The sequence below is a fragment of the Felis catus genome, chromosome C1 (assembly GCF_018350175.1).
Source record: "Felis catus isolate Fca126 chromosome C1, F.catus_Fca126_mat1.0, whole genome shotgun sequence".
Classification (NCBI taxonomy): Eukaryota; Metazoa; Chordata; class Mammalia; order Carnivora; family Felidae; genus Felis; species Felis catus.
The window spans coordinates 16,739,844-16,760,884 of NC_058375.1; the positions used below are offsets into that span (position 1 = coordinate 16,739,844).

Consider the following 21,041-nt stretch of genomic DNA (forward strand, 5'->3'; position numbering starts at 1 on the left):
AAAACAAATAAACATTTTTTAAAAATTAAAAAAAAAAAAAGAAATGACAGTCAATGCTTCACAAAGCTATGGCACTAAAATTAGGCAAGAAATGAAAGAAACATATCTGTCTTGGAACATTTTATAAAATAATTATAAGAAGAGGGATTAGTAGAACCATCAGCGTGAACTTGGAGGGAGCACCCCTGCTACATGGCTAGGGAAGTTTTTAAACAGTGCGGGCTCCTGCCCGGTGCCTGCACCAGCCACAGTCTACCAGACCACACGGGAGTAGCACAGAGTCCCCTATGTCACAAATGCAAATGATTGATTAAGGAGCACGTGGAGCCTGGGTCACTTGGCACTCAGCGCCCCCCATCGCCATCCACATCCGCTCTGGTGACTGATGCTGCTCAGGCCGCAGGGAGGTGAGAGAAACGCTCTCTGCTCGTCTCTCGCTCTGTGTCCTCGACACACAGGATGGCGGCATCCAGATGCTACCAACGCTTGTGGGTTGTGGGGCGACCGACGTTGCAGGGGGACGCTACGGTGGAGAGCAGGGAGGCTTTCAGCAGTGTGAGGAAAGCCTTTGCTCTTAGGGAAGAGAAAAGATCAAACAATTAACTCGTTAAGTCCTTCCTCTTAGCACAGATGCCATCAACTTTCAGTGGGACCAAGCGTGATTTCCTTGCTTCTCTTCGTGTTCCCATTTGTGGTTCGAGAGATAGTCAAGAAGGGGCCCGGTATCTGCCAGTGTTGCACAGGGCAGCTGAAGAACATTTTACAATATCACAATATTAAGTAATTCCTAATACTCTTTTTTTTTTAATGTTTATTTTTGAGAGAGAGACAGAGAGTGAGCAGGAGAGGGACAAAGAGGGAGAGAAGGAGACACAGAATCCGAAGCAGGCTCCAGGCTCCGAGCTGTCAGCACAGAGCCGGATGCGGGGCTCAGACTCACGAGCCATGAGATCATAACCTGAGCCGAAGTCGGACGCTTAACCGACTGAGCCACTCAGGCGCCCCAATTCATGATACTCTTAAATTTGGATATCTGCAGGTCCAGATGTAACATGCTTAAGGCATGACACCAATTGCTTTACATGATTATTGGGTCTAGATGTTGCTTTGACAGAGAGTAAAAATCAAGATGCACTTGATAGGATTTATATGAAGAACTTCAACTGTTTGTAATATTTTCCACAATAATCATAACTTCGGCAAGCCCATTACAACATGTAAGCTTGCCATGCAAAACTCATGGCTCATTTCCTATTCTAAATATTGCTTCAAGAATAGTATTGACTATGACAATTCGTTGCTACCTTCTCAATGGAGCAAGTGTTTCCCAACTGAAATTAATTAAAAACCATCTAAGAAAGACAATGACTTGAGAAACGTTGTCTAATTTCACAGGACTATCGACGGAACAGAAATCATGTGAAAATCTTGATTATAGCAACACAGTTACTGACTTTTCTGAAATAAAGGCAAGAAAAGCAAAACTGATAGAATAAATATATAATTTATAAATCATGTATTTTTTTTTTTTGTTATCACTCATTCAAATATCATCAGCCCCTCCTCGAGAGACAACCCAGACATGTGCGGTAATAAGTCGGTCCAGTAATCTTTGAGATTTTGCTGACTTTCAGTCATATAGCTTTACACATATTTTATATTTTCTTGTAATGAAGGTATGCTTGTCATAACTCATTTACAGTTGATTGGTTTGATTTCCAGCTTTTAAATGTTCAGATATATGGTAGGAGGAACTCCACTGGTATCTTGCCCTGGACCCCGCGAATGTCTGGATGAGTTCAGCCAAGGGAAGGCTCTGGCCCACACATGAGCCAAATGCCTCGTCTCTCACTCAAACGTGCATTTAATGAGCACCTGCTTGTTGCTAGGTAGGGTGATTAGGCCAAGGTGTGCAGGTTCTAGCCCCTGTTCTCGGGAGTCCAGTGGCCTATCGTGGAGCCCAGAAGGACCTGCGTTCAGTCATTGGAGCACCTGTAGGAGATATATGGCATATGGTTCCACACACAGTAGATTTTCATTCAAATGGGCCGGGGCTGAGGTCACGTCCATCACCTCCTTGCTGAGTGGCCTTAGGCCAGCGTCTCCTCCTCTCTGAGCTTCGGTTCTCTCCTCTGTAAAATGGGGATAATGACACCTACATCCTTAAGTTACAAAAGTTAGATGAGATTCTATGTGTTTTCATTATTACTGTGTGACAAATTATCCCCCAATCTTCATGGCTGAAGATAACAAACAGTTAATATATGGCAGTTTCCGCGGGTCAGGAACTCAGGAGTGGTTTCGCTGTGTGGTTCCATCTCAGGGTCTCACCAGGTCAAGGTCAGAACATCGGCAGCGCGGGTGGTATCACCTCAGGCGGCCGATGGCTGGACCCTCAGTTCCTCACCACCCGGGTCCCTGATATGTACCTGAGTGTCCTCGGACATGGCAGCTACCTTCCCCCAGAATGAGTGATCCGAGCAGGAGGAGAAAGCCAATGACCCAGGCTCCAGAGTCACCGGGCATCACTTCTGCTTTGCTCTAGGAGTTAGAAGCAGATCACTAAGTCCTAAACCACCCTCAAGGGGAGGGAATTAGCCTCCACCTCCTGAAGGGAGGAAGACCTAAGAATCTGGGGACACATTTCTAAACCACAACAGCGTGAAAATGCTTAGCGGGGGATCTGTGAGTTCTGTTCGCCGTGAATGCCATAATCCCTTGCCGTGTTTATATTTCATTTTACAGTTAACAACAGGGTTCCTCGCATCCCTTTCGATAGTTAATGTTCAGAAGAACCTTTGGTGCCATTATTTCCATTTCACAGGTGAGGAAACCGAGGCTCAGGGAGACGTGATTTGCCTAGAGCCACACAGACTTCTGCGGCAGAGCTGGGGTTGGAGCCCAGCCCACGGTCAGCCTGGGAGGACAGCAGCAAGCCCGGCTGCTGCCTCTGTTACTGCTTCCCCACAGGACAGAGTTCGAGGTCTGTATTCTGAAGTGTGTGGGGATGTTTGAGAAGCCACAGAAATCTGGCCAGCTGCGGGCAAGGCAGCGACTCTTCCAAGGAGAAGAGGATGACAGGGGTCTGGTGAGCACGCAGGAGGAACAGGACGAGACAGGGTGCGGCTGGCACAGAGAAGCTGCCATTAGAGCATGAGGTGCTGAGGGATGCGGGCGGGAAGGGGTGACCAGGAGAGGTCTTGGCAGGTGTCAGCAGCACTTGAGGGCAGACGGATGCAAGTGCTCACATGTGAGGGTTTGCAGCAGGCTGAGGGGAGGCTGGGCAGGCTCTGGGGTGGGGCGGTCCAGGCCACTGCCCTAGGAGACAGTCCTCCCAGCAAAGGAGGGGACAGACCTTGAGGACAAGCCTGGGGCTTGGAGTGAGGCTCACCGGAGCTGTGTGCCCTTGGGCAACCTCTAAACCTCCCTGAGACTCCATTTCCACAACTACGCGGAGATAGTGACATCCCCTGAGCCCCTCCTGGTGCCCCATCCCCAGAATAAACACATCTATCAGGAAGCCTGTAACACACTGCGATGCTTGCTTTCACGGGGCGGGAAAGCCTAATTGTCTGGAGCCGCGCTGTCTGTAGGTAGCTACTAGCCACATAGGGCTACTTAAATTCAAATATAGGGGCGCCTGGGTGGCTCAGTCGGTTAAGCATCCGACTTCGGCTCAGGTCATGATCTCACGGTCCGGGAGTTCGAGCCCCGCGTCAGGCTCTGGGCTGATGGCTCAGAGCCTGGAGCCTGTTTCCGATTCTGTGTCTCCCTCTCTCTCTGCCCCTCTCCTGTTCACGCTCTGTCTCTCTCTGTCTCAAAAATAAATAAACGTTAAAAAATAAATAAATAAATTCAAATATAAATTCGGCGAAAGAAAATTAAAAATTCACTTTCTCTGTCGCAATTGTCCTACTTCAAACTCTTGATAGCCACATGTGACTTAGTAGTACCATACTGGACCGTGCAGAACGGGACATTTTCGTTACTACAGAAAGTTCTATCGGGATAGGTCTAGAGCATCAGTGTCCATGCCACGTATGTGATTTTAAATTTTCTGGTGGCCACGTTAAAAAAAAAAGTTCAAGCAGGTGAAACGGAATTCTAATAACATTTTATTTAAACCAGTATATCTTGAATATTATTGCAACATGTCACCAAAATTTTAAAAAACTATTAATGAGGTATCTTACATTCTTTCTTTCTTACCAACTCTTGGAGATTCAGTGTATATTTACCTTTATGGCCTATCTCAATTCATACCAGCCACATATCAATTGCTCAATAGCTCGGGTCACCTGGGGGGCTCAGTCGGTTAAGCGTGTGACTTCGGCTCAGGTCAGGATCTCGCGGTTCGTGGGTTCGAGCCCCGCATCGGGCTCTGTGCTGACGGCTTGGAGCCTGGAGCCTGTTTCAGATTCTGTGTCTCCTTCTCTCTGCCCCTCCCCGGCTTGCATGCATATGCTCTCTCTCTCTCTCTCTCTCTCTCTCTCTCTCTCTCTCTCTCTCTCAAAAATAAACAAACATTAAAAGAAATTTTGCAAAAATAGTTCATGTGGCCTGTGGCCACCACATTGGACAAAGTAGTAGGAGCACACAGGCCCTGGGGACCTGCAGAAGCATCTGCTGCAGTGCTGGGTGACCTTGGGCAAGTAATTCAGTCTCTCTGGGCCTCAATGCCTTCATCTGTAAAACGGCGGTGATATTCTATATGTGATATTATTACATGGGTAATATTATATTCTATATGTGATACTATTACATTATTATTATATCATTCTTTTAGGTATAATTATTACACCAGCCAGTGATTGTTGGGAAGACTGTTGAAGAGCATAAAGCCGGCAGCACAATGCACGCTACAGGGTAAGCTTTTGATAAATGCCACTTGTGGTGGTGGCGGGGATACTGTCACAGTTCTGACTATCCCCCCAGGCTACGTGTTGCTGGAGGGCAGGACCCAGGGTCTGTTCAGCCTCCCTCCCCACCCCCCAGCCCCCCAACAGCCTACCCCCTGTCCCGGCACCTGACCCAGAGCTCCCCTCTCTGTCTGGGCCTCTCTCCGTGGTCAGACAAGTGTGAAGGCCGTTCGGCTTTCGTGCCTGTCCCCACCCCAGGGTCTAGCTCGGAGCTCATGACTCAAGCTCAGCAAACATTCTCAGCCCGTGAGGCAGTTAGTGGTTCAGAAGTATGTTCCCCTGTGTGAGTGGGGGCTGGGAGGGAAGAAAGTTCTGGGCTGGCAGACACGAGACCCGCTGGTAACCCCAGTTGCTACCTTGGATGGGTTATTTTCTCTCCCTGGGCCTCAGTTTCTCAACTGTAAAATGGGCAGTTCAAACCTGATGAAGGTTAGGGCCCGTCTGTGGCATCCAAACAGTTGGTAATGAGGGCCCCTGACCAGCCAAGCTCTCCTCAGAGGTGAGAGCATAACAGATGTGTCCCTCCTTACATATACACTCCTGGGGATGCCAGATTAGGACACCCAGTCCCTGCACTCTGAGGGAAAGCCGAGCCCAGACCCCAGGTCTCCTGACCTCATGGTATCTGCCACCCCCTCCCTTGACTGAGGAGGGTGAGAGAAACGTGATCGCACGGCCCACACTCGGAAATCTGGTCATTTCAGTTTGGCCGCTCACCAGCTACGTGATTTTAGCAAGTTTCTTAACTTGCCTCAGTTTCCTTATCCATAAAATGGGCGCATTAACACACTAATGGTGTATTAAGACTTACCTCACAGGACTGCTATGACCTTTAAATGAGCTAATGTACGCAAAGAGCTCAGAACAGTCTCAAGCTCCTATAAGTACTCTTCAAGCGTTCACCGTTACATTATTGATCACTGTTACGTGTGTGTATGTGTGTGCATATAGTTTGATGTCATGTTACAGTATTATTTATACTACTGCTGTTATTATATTACAAGAATTATTGTGGCATTCACTCCACAGGGAGCAGGTGGAAGAGGAGAGGCAGAACTGGCACTATTTAATGCACTTTATATCTTTCGATGCGCGCATCAACTCCGTGATGGTGCTGTCCCTGCCCCCATTGCATAGATGATGCTAGACTTTGAGGAGTGAAATGGCACAGCCAGGGCCACACCGCCAGCAGGGTGCAGAGCAGGGATTTGAACCCAGTTCTGACTCCAAGGGCTTCACCCTTTCTCCTCTGCTTCTGTCTGCTTGAAGGAGAACTAAGCTCTGAGTTCTCTGGCTGTGCTCCTGTAAGAATGATCAATCCAAACTCCCGTCGGCCGGGAAAACCTGCCTCCAGATTCCCTCTAGAATTTCTGGCCCTTGGCTGGGCCCTGTTAAGTCAGAGTCCCTCCAACTGCCTCCCCAGGGTCCCAGTCCCAGCCGTGGCTGAGTTGGGTGTTTTCTGGACAGGACTTTACTGCAGCCAGAACCACCAGGAGCTCAGAAAGCTCCCTTTCTATGGCCTCATTTGCATAATCCCCACAATCCAATGCAGACTCAGCTTCTCTTTGTGATATTAATTATGTGGAGGAAAATGTCCTGGGCAGGGAGGACTGGCTCCTGATTTTCAACCATTGTCCCCTTAGGCTCGCCCCTCCCAAATGTGCCATGGGTATGGTGCAGAATCGGAATTCAGGAACTAGAGGTTTGAACCTGCAGCCATGTGTCCCTTAATTGTGTGTTCCCCTGGGGCTGCTTGGGCCTATGGAGCCACTGGAGGAAGGAAGGCCTGGCCCCCGCTCAAAGATCAGCGATCGGTGGATGTTAAATGTTCAAATGTGTGATAAAACATACCGTTTGCGTTTAAAAATTAATCCCAGAGGAAAATAATAGACTATTAGTTAATAGGTAGAATTGACAAGCTGGCTGCTTTCCCATGCTATCTCGGGCAGTTACAGTGCTGAACTTCACTCAGCCTTCACAATGGTCCTAGAAAGATGAGAACCACCTGTCTGGTCTCCTTGCCCCCCCCCCCCGCCCCCCGCCTTGAGCTCCTTGTCCCAGCCCCGTAGTTGGAAGTCTGAAGCCAATTGCTAATTCTATTCCATAACCCAGGGAACATCTTATCACTAACTTGCTGTGTGACCTTGAGTGAATCACTCTCCTTCTCTGAGATTCAGTTCCTTCATTTATAAAATGAGAGGGGTGGAGAGGCTGATGCCAGGCTCTCCTGAATTTAGAAATTCTCCAGTTCTAGGGGTGCTTCGGTGGCTCAGTTGGTTAAGCGTCCGACTTTGACCCAGATCATGATCTCACGGCTCAGGGGTCTAAGCCTTGTGTCAGGCTCTGTGCTAAAAGCTCAGAGCCTGGAGCCTGCTTTGGATTCTGTGTCTCCCTCTCTCTCTACCCCTCCCCAGCTCGCTCTCTGCCTCTCTCTCAAAAAATAAATTAAATAAAATTAAAAAAAAAAAATTCTCCGGTTCTATCCTCATCCCCGCTTGTCCTGAGGCCCATCATGAGAACCGTGTCTCAGTGTCTGTCCATGGGAAGTCTGGGAAGGCTGAGAAGTTTGGGCCCCAGATGCCTGTTTCTATTTGGGCTCAGAGAAAAGCACCGGGAGATCCAAGTTCTGGTCCTGACCCTGCTCCAACCCACTTGAGACCCCGGACAGCACGAGACCCAAGGGCAGCAGGACTTTGAACTGGCCAGGGGCCTGTGAGGTGGCATGGGTACTCTGCCCATACTGGGCTGGAGGGCTGGCTAGGCCAATCTCAGACTCTCCCAAGAAGCGTGGAGTCAGGCAGTCAGGGTGGGTGTAGAGGGGGACAACTTGCAGAGAGAAGGAAGGGCACAGAATCCTCAGGCAAGCACCCTGAGAGAATTCTTTGAGGGGCGAATGGGATAACATTTGCAAAATGCCCAGCACAGCCCTTGGCAGCTATTGTCGTTATTCTCATTATCTCAATGGTTAGAGACACCTTAGATTCTGAATAATCACAAATCATGTTCAGGCCTCCTGAGGGTTTTGCTAGGTTCTATTAAATCCTGATCACAGAGGAGAGATGCCTGGTTTTTGATTGCCAGACGTGTCCTGAGTCAATTTCTTGCAATCCACGGAATTGTCACAGCTCATATGTCATCACCACCTCCTGGAAGCATACCTGCTTGTCATCGTCCTCCCTCCTCTTCAGCCAGCCACCCACCCATCCACCCACCCATCCACACGTCCATCCATCCATCCATTCATCCATCCACTCTCTTGGTTGGTAAATACTTCTTTAACACCTCCTTGTGCCTGGTCCTGTTTCACTGTGAACCAAGTATAATCTTTGCCCTGCTGGGGCTCTACTCTTCCCCAGGAACCTTTCCAGAGAGCTGGGCTACACCTGGTTCTATGACTTCTTCTGTTCACGTACAATGGTTCTTAAAGAATGCCTGAGCCTTCTCTGTGCTCCCCCAACCCTAGCTCACAGCCCAGTCTGGGTCTTTTCTGATTCTACCTGGAGGAGAGCAGCTCTCCTGGCCTTCAGTGGCTCCACGCCCAGCGCCCAGCTCACCGGCCCAGCAACCCCACCCTGCTGCACCTCTGTTTCCAGGCACCCACCCAAACAGCCCTTTCAAACTCTAAGAAAAAGGTAAATTGGGAAACGGCCGGCCAGGTGAGCAGCGATAAAAACCCTGTGTAGTCTTGAGTGGCGCAGAGATCAAAGCGTCCTATATCAGGCACGATGGGCAACTGTAACAGCCTTTTGCTTGGATATGGCATCCAGGTGAAGGCGGTTTCCATCTCCTGGAGCCTTTTATGTCCCAACAGGGCCCCTGCCACAAGGACACTGAGGCCCAGGATGTGACAAACACCCAAAGTCATGCAGAAAGTAAACGGCGGCACCAGGACTTGAACTCAGGTCTCCTAATATTTAACGTGATGCCTCTTCAAAAGGGCCTTAATCTGGGGGTCCGGAAACCTGGCTCCCAGCCCAGCATTCGTGAATCTGTTGAGTGACCGTAGCTAAGTCACTTCCTCTCCTGGCTGCTGTTTCCTCCACCACGAAATGGGGAAGGCTGCCGGGCTTGCCAGATTGTCGTGGGGATCAAAGCAGATGATGGGTGGGAACAGGCTTCGCTGGGACGGGCTGACCACTGCAAGCCATAGCCACCCACCCGTACCAGTATCCTGGGCTATGAACTGGATGAACTGGGCGATTCCTCCCCCCACCCCCCAGCTCCCAGGATGAAATGTCTCTGGCTCTAAGTAGTAACTCCTGAGGCTCGTGGGTACTGAGTAGCATTTTACCACCTGCTCCCAAGGCCAAGCAGGTTCTTTCTGCTGCTGGGAGAGCGTGTGCCAGGCCCTCTGGGGTTCAAAGGTGAACAGAATGCAGTCCACCCCCAAGGGGCTTCCTGCCTAGAGGTAGTATGAATTAGCAGGGGAAGGAAAGTCATGTCCTACAGGTACCGGACAGTGGCAGGCATTTTGCATTACGCCCTCTCATTCTGTCCTCATAACAGCCCTGTAAGGATTAGGCCCACGTTGCAAATAAAGATACTGAGGCTCAAAGGGGTTAAGATTTCACAGTGTTTGAACACATACCTCCCCCAGCTCCAAAGTCCAGACTCTTCCTAGCCCATGAGGCTGCAAGGATGAATGCAAACTGGGGTGTGTGTGATCAGCACACGCACTGGGGGGAGTTGACCTGTGGAAGGGTTCCTGGAGGAGGTGGTGTGTGACCAGGCCTTTGGAAGACGAGTAAGATTCGGAAGACAGGATGGAGAGAACGTGGTCCGGTGCGAAGCTGTGTATGAGAGCCCGGAGGGGGGCAAATGGAGGGTGATCCTGGAGCACTGCCGACCTACGGTGTGAAGAGTGGGAGACAAGACTGGGGAGGTGGGCTGGGTCCTGCCTCCCAGGGACCTTAAATATCAAGCTGCAGAGTTTGTGTTTACTTCAGGAAGCAATGGGGAACCTTTGAGGACTTTTGAGCAGGAAAGTGGCTCCACTGAAAACTTAGAGTTTTAGGAAAGCCTTCCAGGGGCTGGAGGCCTATGAACAGAGACCTGGAGAGAGAGGATGAGGCTAAATAAGCCCCACCCCCTACACTTTGCATTTAGCTTCCCTCTGATGTCAAATATTTATTTGTTGATTTTTTAGTTTCTTTATCTACTGTGAGAGAGAGAGCTGGGGAGGGGCAGAGAGAGGGAGGGAAAGAATCCCAAGCAAGCTCCATGCTGCCAGCCCAGAGCCCAGTGCGGGGTTCAAACTCATGAACCATGAGATCATGACCTGAGCCGAAATCTAGAGTCGGACGCTTAACTGACTGAGCCACCCAGGTGCCCCTGATGTCAAATAATTTAAAACACTGACTTCTTTCTGTGGACTAGGCTCTGTGGCATTTCGTGTGATGTCTCATTTCACAACTCTAAGAGATATATACTATTATTAGCGTATGCTACAGATGAGGAAACTGAGGCACAGAAAAGTGGAGTGGCTAGCCCAAGGTCACAGGGCTCATCAAAGGGGGAGCTGGGTTCGAACACTGGCCGTCCCTCTCCCAAAACTACGGCCCTTCAGAATGAGAGCAAGACGGAGGTTCTTCTCCAGAATAGATATTCAGATGACCTGTACTGTGGAAGGTTGGGCACAAAGTCTGGTGGAGACCCAGGAGCCAGAAGGGGACCCCCCAGGACCCCCGCACCTCCTGCCTGGGCCCTACCCTCTGCTGGTGCTCCTGGAAGGTACATTAACTTCCAAGGCCGCCAGGTGGCAGTGGAGAGACTGGCTGCTGGGAGCCTCAGCCCAGCCCAGCCTCCTCCAGCTCCAAGTCACAAAGACCCTTGGGCGGGCGGTGAGGAGGGAAACACAGCGAGGCTTTCAGGGGACCCTGCCCTCCTGGTTGCTCCTCGCCACAAAGCTGCAGCCTCTGTGCTCAGAGGGGCATCCAAAGCGGAGCTGGGTTTGCTGGTACCTTTAGGTGACGTGGAAAGACACAAAAGGTTGCTAGATTTATGGCCAATCCCTTCCCTGGAATAGTACACAGCTGATAGCAATACTGTTGCATGAGCCTTTCTCACAACCCAGGGAAATGCTCGCTGCACAGTACCGAGTGGGTAAAAATTAGGACACAGCCCTGTGCATACAGTAAGATTATAGTTATGTGCAAAATACTTGTGTCTAGAAAAACGCCTGAAAACATTATCAGTGGCTCTCAGGCTGGGAAAATAATGGGTGGTTCTTTGTTTTCCTTCTTAACTTTCAGGTCTTCTTTATTTTTACCAATGGGTATGTTCCACTTTTATCATGAGGTAGAAAAAGTGTTCTTAAAAGAGAGAGGAAAGACATTAGCCATCAGTAAGTTTTTTTTTTGTTGTTGTTTTTTTTTTTGTCTTTCAATTGGCACCTGCTACAGGAAGCCTTCCTCCTCTGGGAAGAGGTAGTGACTTCCTCCTCTATGCCCCTTGAGTGTTTGGACAGCCTGTATTAAGGAGCACTTTTTACTCCATAGGGTTATTATTGATGTCAGGGTCTAAATCTATGCTATTCAATATGGTAACCACGAACCACTAGCCACATGTGGCTAAGAGCAGGGCACTTGAAATGTGGCTGGTGCAAACTGAGAGATACTGCAGTATAAAGTATGAAAAAAAAAAGTAAAATAGTTCATTAATTGCATGTTGAAATGATAATATTTTAGATATACTGGGTTAAATAAATATATTAAAATAAACTTCACCTGTTTCTTTTTTTTTTTAATGTGTCTACTAGCAAATAAAAATTACATATGGGGCTTGTATTATACCCTGTTGGACTGTACTGGTCTGTGAGTTTCATGAGGAAAGATCTGTGACTCTGTCGGCTCAGGCCCAGAGAGGGGAAAGGCCCTGTCCAAGGTCTCAAACTAGGGGCAGAACCAGAACTTGAACTCCCTGCCCACCCCCACCCCCCGGCACTCGCTCCAGCTGCGGTCTGACCCACAACTGGCCATGTCTCCCATCGGTCCTGCATCTGGGCAGAGAAGGGGCATTAGGATGGGAGTCAGAGACCCAGTTATAATGTCAGATAACCTCTGTCACTCAGCATAACATATTTTCTTTTCAGAAAGCCTCAGGGAGAACTGAGGGCCCCAGAACTCGGTGGCATCCCCTGGTATCGGGGAGATGAGGACACAGGCCTTGCTCTTCCCTAAAGAGAAGGGAATCCACAGTCAATCCACAACAATGGAGGATCATAGCTGAAAGTGGCCTCAGAAAACGCACCTCAGCCAGTGCTCTCATTCTGCATTCCTGGCAAGTGGGGCCCAGAGAGGGCAAGTGCATTGCCCAAGGTCACACAGAGATTCTCTCCTCGTAATCCTCAATGGTGCCCCATCACGCTTAAAATACAATCTATATTCTTTCTCCCTGACCTAATCTCCTCCACACTCCAGTTGCTTGCCATGCTTCAGCTATTCTTCCTAGAAGGTACCCAGTATATTCTCACCTCAGGGCCTTTGCATGTGCAGTTCCCACCTAGTAGACCCCTCATCATCCCGGTTTCAGCTGTCATGTTTATGTTTCAGTCTTCAAAGAGGACTTCTCTGATTCCCCTGGCTAGAGTAGCCCCCTTCCCTCAGTCACCTGAGGTCCCATCCTGGTTTAGTGTCTTCCTGGCATTTATCATTATCTTAATTATCTTGCCCATATGTATGTCTTATACATCAGAAGGTAGGTTCTAGAAGTTCATGGCAGTCCCTACCTCCCCAATGTCTGGCATATAGGAAGTGCCCGATTAATGTTTATTAATCAAATTTGATTGAAAGAGACATGGACAAATCAGGTCACCGAAGGCTAGTTCCAGCGGCACCCCCACCCCTAAAGTCTGCTGTGTGTCCTTGGGTAAGTACTTTTTTCCCTCTCTGGGCCCCAATTTCCCCTTCGGAAGAATGGAGCTTCCCCTGCTGCCAGGCTGGCTGGCAGGATAGGCTGGTTGAATTAGCATCAGTCGAGCTGATGGGTGTGAACACTGCTTTGTAAACTGTTAAAGCCGTGATTGCAAATGTGAGTAGCTGTTGTCATTAGACAAATGAAGTTAAGCCCTCTCTTCCTCTGCTGCTGAGGGGATCGGGTCAGAGGCTCTCTGGGGCCTCCTGCCCTGCGAGTGTATTGTTCTGAGTCCGGGCACTGCCTTCAGGCAGCTCACAGTCTGCAGGGGTTGCAGAGATAAGATGCAAATCAGAAACAAACAATCTGAGACACCAGCTACGGGCTGTGGGCTGCGTGGGGCTGACCATCATCCCTCAGGAAACAGAAAAGAGCAAACGCTCAGTGAGGGGGTTGGAGGCCAAGGTCAATTAAAGCTCTGTGGGGGGTGGGGTGGGGTCAAATCTCAGCCATTAGAGTGGAGGAGGTGCACAGCTGGGACAAAGGTGCCACTGAAGGCAGTTGCTGGAGACCGGTGAGGAGAGTCCCAGCCAGACAGGATCCCAAATGGGGAATAAGATAATGTTTAGGGAGAAAAAGATGGGAGAGAAGGGAGCTTCATTTTATTATTATCGCTATTTTTCTTTGTAGTCAGTTAAAGCCCCTGGACTGATGTGTATTTAATTACATAATGGTGAAGAAGTCACTTCTCTCTTTAGGCCTCGGTCTCCTTATCTATGTAGAGGGGATGGGGGAAGTTGATAAATGCCTCCCTGAGTTCTATGCATCCAGGAAAGGCTCAAGACGGAACTGAGCTGGGGTCAGAAAGCCTGGGGTTGGATCCTCACTCTAACTTGCTGTATGACCTTGGACGAGTTATCTGGTCCTCCGTTTCATCCTCCAAAAAGGTCAGCACCTATCTCATAAGGTTGAGAGATTAAGGGAACAATGTATAAACAAAGCTTAGCCTAGTGCCTGGTACCAGATTCACAATTAATGTCACAGCTGTTCCTATTTTGGGTCAAAGAGGGAGGTATCACTGGGGTGGGTAGGCGTGACAAGGGCCCCCAGGGGATAGACACAGCAAAAGAGCTTCATCCACCCAGCACAAGGTAACAGGTGCTCAAGAAACATTAGTTGAGTTGGGAAGGGACAGGGCATCTGGGTGTTGGCATGGGTGAGGGCAGTAGTTCAGGGCAGCTCTGCCCAGGAGAGGGAGTCTTGCCCCAGGATGGGCCAAGCCCAGGGTCTGTCAAACCCTGGGTCCCCTGGAAAGTCTGCCAAGCAAGAACTGAAAATAAAGGCCAGCCCTACCCCAGCAGATCTTGACCCTGGTCAAGGAGGAGTCTACAGGCTTGGGAGGGGGAAATCCCCACCCCCCAATTCCTTCTTCCTCTGTCTCCTTCCCAAGCAGCCTCTCCCAGCCTTCAGGGCCCACTTCCTCCTGGTGACCTTCCAGGATGATGCCCTTTTCAGTTGGACTCCTGAGGCTTCAAAAGATGACCCAATTTTCCAAACCTTAGATGGGGTCTCAGAGTCCGTGGTGCCCTTTTCTTGGTATGGACTGTAGGATAGGCTCTGAAGGGAAGGGATTGCTGGGACATTTTGCTAGTTTGTGGGACAAAGGGACAGGAGAGGTCTGGGTGGTGTAGACTGAATTTAAGCCATCTGTACCTCTACTGGGCACTGACACCCACTCCACAGAGCAGGAAGCTCCTGGTTAAGTTTTGTTTGTCAGGAGGCAGCTAGCAAAGGCCAGGGGCCCTGCCTGGGTGATTCCCGCAGGCCCCCTGCAGCCGGCCCACCATCCGGCCTCTGCAAAGCCTGTTAATGATGATGGTGATGAAGGCTGTCAGAGCAGGGCTGGGCCCACAGGGATGGGAAAGGGGTTGCGTTCTCCCTGAAGGGACAGCCATGCACAAAACCATGGTGCACAGAGAGGTCCATCCCATAGGGGGAAGAAGACTTCCCCAGATACCCCCATCTGCCTTTTCCACCCCCAAACTGCATTAAGAACAAGATGTACAGAGAAAGAGAAACCTAATGTACAGATGAAGGGTCTGCAGGGAGGGGCTCATGGGCTCGCTCAGAATAAGGCGGGGAGGGTAGGCCTGGGGTCTGTCTGCCAGGCCCGGCCCACCCCTGCAGGAGTGACCCCCCCCCCCCCACCAGGCCCTCGCGTTAGCGCCAAGGCCCACGCTCCCAGGCAGAGGCCCCAGCCCAGCCCCAGCGCCTGGGAAAGCCGCCTGTTTTGTTCCCATCTCCACCCCCCCCCCCTCTCTCTCTCTCTCTCTCTCTCTCTCTCTCTCTCTCTCTCTCTCTCTTTCTCTTTTTTTTTTTTTTTTTTTTTTTTTTTTCATTCATTGCTGTTTGGTCCCTTTCGGAGCCGCAGAGACCTGGGTGGCAGGGCTGAGGCAAGGGGGTGGCACTCCAGGCCCTGACAGGTAGGGCCAGTCTCCGCTTTGGGCAGCCCCTTCCCCGCCCTCACCCCCCCACCAACCCCCCCCCCCCCCCCCCCCCCCGCCCCGAGTCCCCTCTCCCTGCCCCTGTCAGCCGCGCCAGACGCTCTCCGGCTTTGCAGCATTCAATAAAAATTCAGAAACATTTGGGCTGAAATCGCTGCTTTATCTGGAGGAGCCACAGCGCCGGGAGAGACCACTGCTGCGCGGGGGGAGCTCGGGGTCTCCGTCGCCCGGACGCTCGAGGTCTCCGCGCATCAGCGCCCGCGCCGCCCCCCGGGCGGCCCCGCGGACGCAGGGGGCTGGGGCTCGGTGGTCGCGCGCGGCCGGCTGGGGTCCCCGGCGCGCGCGGGGGGCGGCGGCCCGGCCGGGCTCCCCCCGCGCCCGCGGCTCAGGTGGGCCGTGCCCAGCGCTGGCGGAGCCCGGGTCCCCGTTCTGCCCGGGCTGGATGGCTCATTCTGCTGGCTGCGCGGTGGCGGCGGCTGTGTGTGCGCCGCGCCTCGCCGCTCCCCCCGGCCCCCCGAGCCCGGGGCGCGCGCTGCCGCCCGGGCCCCGCGGCGCCGCGGCCCGAGGCCCCGGGAAGCGCAGCCATGGCCCTGCGGAGGCTGGGGGCCGCGCTGCTGCTGCTGCCGCTGCTCGCCGCGGTGGAAGGTGAGCGGGCGGGCGGGCGGGCGATGGGGGCGGGGAGCGGCCGGGCACGGGCGGCCGCCGGCGCCCACCTCCGCCCCGCGGCCCGCAAAGTTTGCCCGGGGGCTCGCGCCGGGCGCAGGTGGCCGCGGGGAGGTGTGTCCGGCCGCGCCGGGAGGCGCGGGCCCCGCGGGCGCCCGGGGAGCGGCGGGCGCTGATTGACTGTGCCAGGAGGAGGCGAAGGGACCATCTTGCCGAGGCTTTGTAGCCAGCCCGGCGAGCGCCGCCCAGGGCCGGGGGGCTGCCCACGCGCGTTCGCCGCCCCCGGCCCGGGCACCCCCTTCGCGCGGGCCTGGCCTGGCTCGGCACGGGGTGGAGGGGCGCCGGCTCCGGGGCCCGGCGCGCAGTCGGGGCCGGAAAGTTTGGCAGGGAGCAGAGGGAGGGAGGCACCGCGGCTGGCCGGGGTGGGGGCCCGCGCGGTCTGCGCCCCCGGGATGCAGCCGGCGCCCCGAAGAGCGGAGGACTGGCAGAGTGGAAGTGAACGCGCCAGCCCCCCGCGCGGGTGCCTGCCCATCGCCCGCGGCGTACAATGGGGTCCCCTCCCCGGGAGGACTACGGGGAGGGGGGGATGGGTCCGTGGGCATCTCTCCGCTGCGCGGGGTCTCCGGGCACCCCTGCCGGCCACCGCCCCGCTGGCGGCAGAGCTCAGCGTGGCCGCTGGAGCCCCGGGAACTCTCCAGCTGCCGCCAGGGCCGGACCAGATGCTCTTGCCATGTGTTGGCCTTGGCCAGGGTCGCTGGTCCCTCTCCCCACGGCTTTCGTGTGTTGGTACCACCCGACCCCCAAGGGCTCGGGGTGGCTGCCAGGTCCCCCGAGCCGGCTTGCTCTGCGGGGAAAGTTAGAGGGGTCTGGGTGTGTCCACCACAAATGGCCAAGCTTGTAGGGCAAGAAACGAACATGAATAATGGTTCTCATGTGTACTGCACTTTACAGTTTCCAAACCGCTTTACAGTTTATGAAGTACTTCGCACTGCAGGCAGCTCTCTGTGGTTTACAACGTGCTGCACAGTTGACAAGGTACTTTGAGCTTTACAAAGTGCTTTCCCACCCACAATTTCGTTGGATTCCCCAAAATAAGTCTTCCACCGAAGCCAGGTGGGTATGATTCTTACTCCCTTTTAGTAGAAAGGGAGACCAAGGCTCAGAAAAGTCAGTGGCTCACCCATGGCCATTGGGCGATAAAAATAGAACCCAGGTCTGAGGTCTCCGGAGCCTGGGCTCTGTTCATACTGCTGGGTTTTCTTGCCCCTCAACAGGGTGACCCCTTCTAGGATTCTGCCACCATGGGCTGAGGAGTGAAGCGCATGTTTCCTCATCTCAGGCCACTTTGGGCTGGTGGGAAGCCCATTCTCAGGCAGCTCAAAAAAAACCCCAAAACAAAAACCTGGGGGCTCTGCAAACAGTGTGACAGGGGACCCTGTGTTGTAACTTTAGTTCTTCTTTGAGTAAATGAGCGCTTTAGTGACCACAGTTTGGAGGGGTGTCCCTAGATGGCAGCCAGTTTCTTGAACGGAGGCAGCTGTCCTCCGGCTCCTGGAGGATTTGGCGGCTGCCTGTGGTTTCCCAGAGTGGGGCCGCTGGGGCAGCGAGGGTGCCACGGGGCCCTGGGTGTGGAGGGCAGCCCTGGGGCCTGGCTGCTGGCGGGAGCTCCCTGGAATATGGCTGAGGTACCACTTACTAACTATGGCTTTGGGGAAATGACTCATGTGTTGGCCCGCTATACATTGGGATGTTTACAGTATTATGGGGAGCTTGGCATAAATATTGCTATTTAGGTTGCAGTCAGCGGTGCTGGAGGGGAAGAAAATTGGCCCCTCTTCACGTTGGAAGAGGCCTGGGTGTGTTTTTAATTACCGTGGGGTAGATGGAAGGCCCACGTCTGTCCGGCCATGGCCCTGGCTGGGGATGGTTGGGATCGGGTGAGCTGTGGCCTGGTGGCACTGTGAGCCCGACACTGGGCTGATCAGCTGCTGACATCACAGGAGGAGATGGCTGCTTGGGCTGCCACTTGGGGGCAGGGTGGGAGGAGGGCACCCCAAGCCTTGCTTCAGGCTCTTTCTTTGCCCCTCCCCCCAACACTAAGGCGTCTAGTCTGTTAGGGGTTAACGAGGAGTTGGCCCATGGATGGGGATACGGTATGAGGTGGAGGTCTAGGGCCCTTCTTCTAATTTACCATCAGATTTTGGGCCAGCTCCTTCCCTTATAGGGGCCTCAGTTTCCCTGGGTGTAAAATGGTCTGGGTGATCTCTTGGGATTCCATGACATGCACCCACTCACTTCCTGTCTCTGAGCCTCGGTTTCTCCATTGTTAGATGATGGTTACCATAGTGCCCATCCTCCCTGTCTCACAGGGGTGTTTGTGAGATTCGGACGACATAACCGATGAGAAGAGGCCATGTTGAAGTGTGTGTGGCCTTCGGGGGGTGGACCGTGAGGATGGACAGTGCTACTTGTGGCACCTCCCAGAAGAGACAGGGTCCACCTGCGAGCAGCACAGTCTGCCGAGACAGGTCTGAAGCTTGGGGCGCTTGAGGGCTGCCCCTGCAGTTCCCGATCCCCTGAGCCACGTGGCTGGCGTACCCTTCCCCCCCTTCTCCTCATACCCCGTAGTACCAAGGCTATCCCAAGCATTAAGATCTTGGGAAAGCCCTAGCCTTTGGAATGAGAGACGGGAGGGAGAGGGTATGTGAATTGGGGCTGCGGGGTTCCTGGGTTAGTATGGTGAGCTGAGTATCTCCCCCCTAAACCACGAGACACCCCTACCCCCCAAGAGGGAAACACAAGCCTGGAGCATCTGGAATGGGGGCTTAGAGAGGGATGGAAGTGCCCTGGGGGGGCACATCCAACAAGAGAAGAGGCCAATGACAGACCAGCCACTAGATGGAATCCAAAGGTTGAAGTGGAGAGAAAATCGGTCTCCGTGCATTTGCTCATTTGATCTCCAAATATTTATGGAGCTTCCTCTTTGGCTGGTGTGGTGCTAGACCCTGGGGCCAGCAGGGAGAGGGGGACAAGCCGATAGAGAAAACAGTTGGCACTATATAATGTGATAAGTGCGTCCCAGAGTGCTGCCAGGAGGAAGTTGTGTGCCACCTGGGGCAGCAGAGGCGGTTTAGGATGGAAGAGGGCTATTTTGTCTTTTACGGCTTTATTCTTTGCCTTATTTTCTTACTGCTTCCTTCTCCCTGCCATGAAGCTTTCACAGCCACCCATCACACTGAAGAACTGTGTTCTCAAAAGTTAAGGAGGGTGCCTTCGGGACTGTAGAGGATGGGGAGAGTTTTACCTGGAAAGAGAAGCAGCCTGTGTAAGGGACGTGGATGCATGATGACTGGGGACTTGCTTGGGTGCACCTGACGGAGATTGGTGTTGAGGGCAGCCATGGGAGACCAGGCTGAAAATGGAGGGCAGAGCAAGTCCTGAAAGGCTGGGATGGAAGGCTGAGGAATTTGAACTTGATGCTGAGGGCAGTGGGGAGCCATTGAAGGTTCTTGAGCCATCGAGGGACCTGGCTAGATTTGTCTTTTGGAAAAATCACTGACTTCCAGGGTGTGGGATGTTCCGATGAGCCAAACCTGGTCCCACACGGTTAAAAGGCCAGCTTGTCTGTGCCCTACTAGACTGTCAGCTCCCTGAGGGAGCTCACCTGGCTTATTTTTATGTCCACAGCTGTGGTAAAAAGAGCTCGATTCAAATGCCACTTCCCCAGAGGCCTTCCCTGATTACCTCATCTAAAACAGGCTTAGTTCAGCCACTTTTTAACCCACCTTCTTTGTGTTGCTTCATAACACCCATGGCCACCCGAAAAAGTATCAGAGCTTTGTTAGTTTTCTTGTTTGTGCCCACCATCCCTGCTAGACTATAGATTCCGGTAGGGGTGAGGGTTTTATCAGCCGCGTTTGCTACAGCGTCCCCAGCGCCTAGAACTGTGCCCAGCCCCATGGGTCCCCAGTCACTGAATGACACAGTCAGCTACGGAACATTGAATGAATACGTGTTGAGTGAACGTATGAACGAATCTATCACGTTGTGTTATGTGATAAATATCCGGAGAATGATACAGAGGTGAAGGAGTGTGTCTGCCTGGCCAGGGAGATGAAGGAAGTCTTCCTGGAGGGAGAAGCAGACGGGCTGGCTTGCACAGGGACACAGGATGCAGTTCAGCCAGAGCTGAGGATTCAAATGGGTGGAGCAGCAGCTATGTTCTAGACACGAGCCTGCCCTCCCCCCCCCCACCATACACTTCTTGTCTCTCCCACCCCCATCCCAGCTCTCTCCTGGGCCCACCTCTTGAGCATTACCTATCTAAGACCCGGCGACCTTCAGTGGGATTAATTTGGAATCGGTTTTCCTTTTATGCTTGTTTCTTCTGCTTTTCATTTCTAAAGGAGGCTGCTTTCATGTATCCGTCTTAGCCAGGAAATCTGGGCTTAGATTTAAAACCCAAATGCGGTAGAATTCAGAAGCAAGTTGACTTATTCATTCATTCCCCCATCCATCCGTGGGCACCTATTCCATGTCAGGGGCTGGGCAGGGAGAAGGGATTCTAGCTCTGGTGGGGAACAGGGCCAGCCAACTAATAGATAGTGTGGGGTAGAGAAGAAACGCCACGTTTGAGGGCAGTCAGACCTGGGTTTAAATCCCAGCATGCTGTGTGCCCTGAGCAAAGAACTCAGATTCCCTGGACTTCTGTTTCCCCAGGGGTTTCTGTGGATACCCACATAAAGTGTCAGGCACTCAAGCACATAGCCATGAACATGAGATGTTCTTCTTGCCCCTTTGAGTGCCCCTCCCTTAGAGCACCCGTGGGCGTAGTCAGTGATGGCTGTGTCCTAATTTGGCCCCCTTTTTGGCATTTGGATTGTCCAGGCAACGAGTCAACCCTCAGTGTCTCTCTCAACCCATCACTCAGGCTCCCAAAGTCCCCCAGTCTTGGGATGGCAACCGCACAAATGTGGGTGGGCCCAGAGCTCCATCGCTGCCTCCCCGTCCAGGGCCTTGTTGTGGACAAATACTTGGGTTCTTATACCAAGGGAGCGCTCAACATGGGTCCAGAGGCCTCCTTAGTTCTGGGGATCTGTGATCA

The 21,041-nt window shown here is 52.6% G+C and overlaps 1 protein-coding gene across 5 annotated transcripts in view; it reads left to right on the forward strand.

The window, feature by feature from the left end:
• Positions 1–15,748: 15,748 nt before the first annotated feature.
• The window catches only part of EPHB2 (EPH receptor B2), a 196,438-nt gene continuing 191,145 nt past the window's right edge, over positions 15,749–21,041 (forward strand). For 2 of the 5 annotated variants that reach the window (XM_023258287.2, XM_045035272.1), the window contains exon 1: positions 15,752–15,919. In XM_023258287.2, the coding sequence (XP_023114055.1) occupies positions 15,859–15,919 (61 nt within the window). In that variant the 5' untranslated portion in view covers positions 15,752–15,858. Of the gene's footprint in view, positions 15,920–21,041 lie in introns of all 5 variants that reach the window. The other 3 variants (XM_045035274.1, XM_045035271.1, XM_045035273.1) reach the window with 3 other exon arrangements.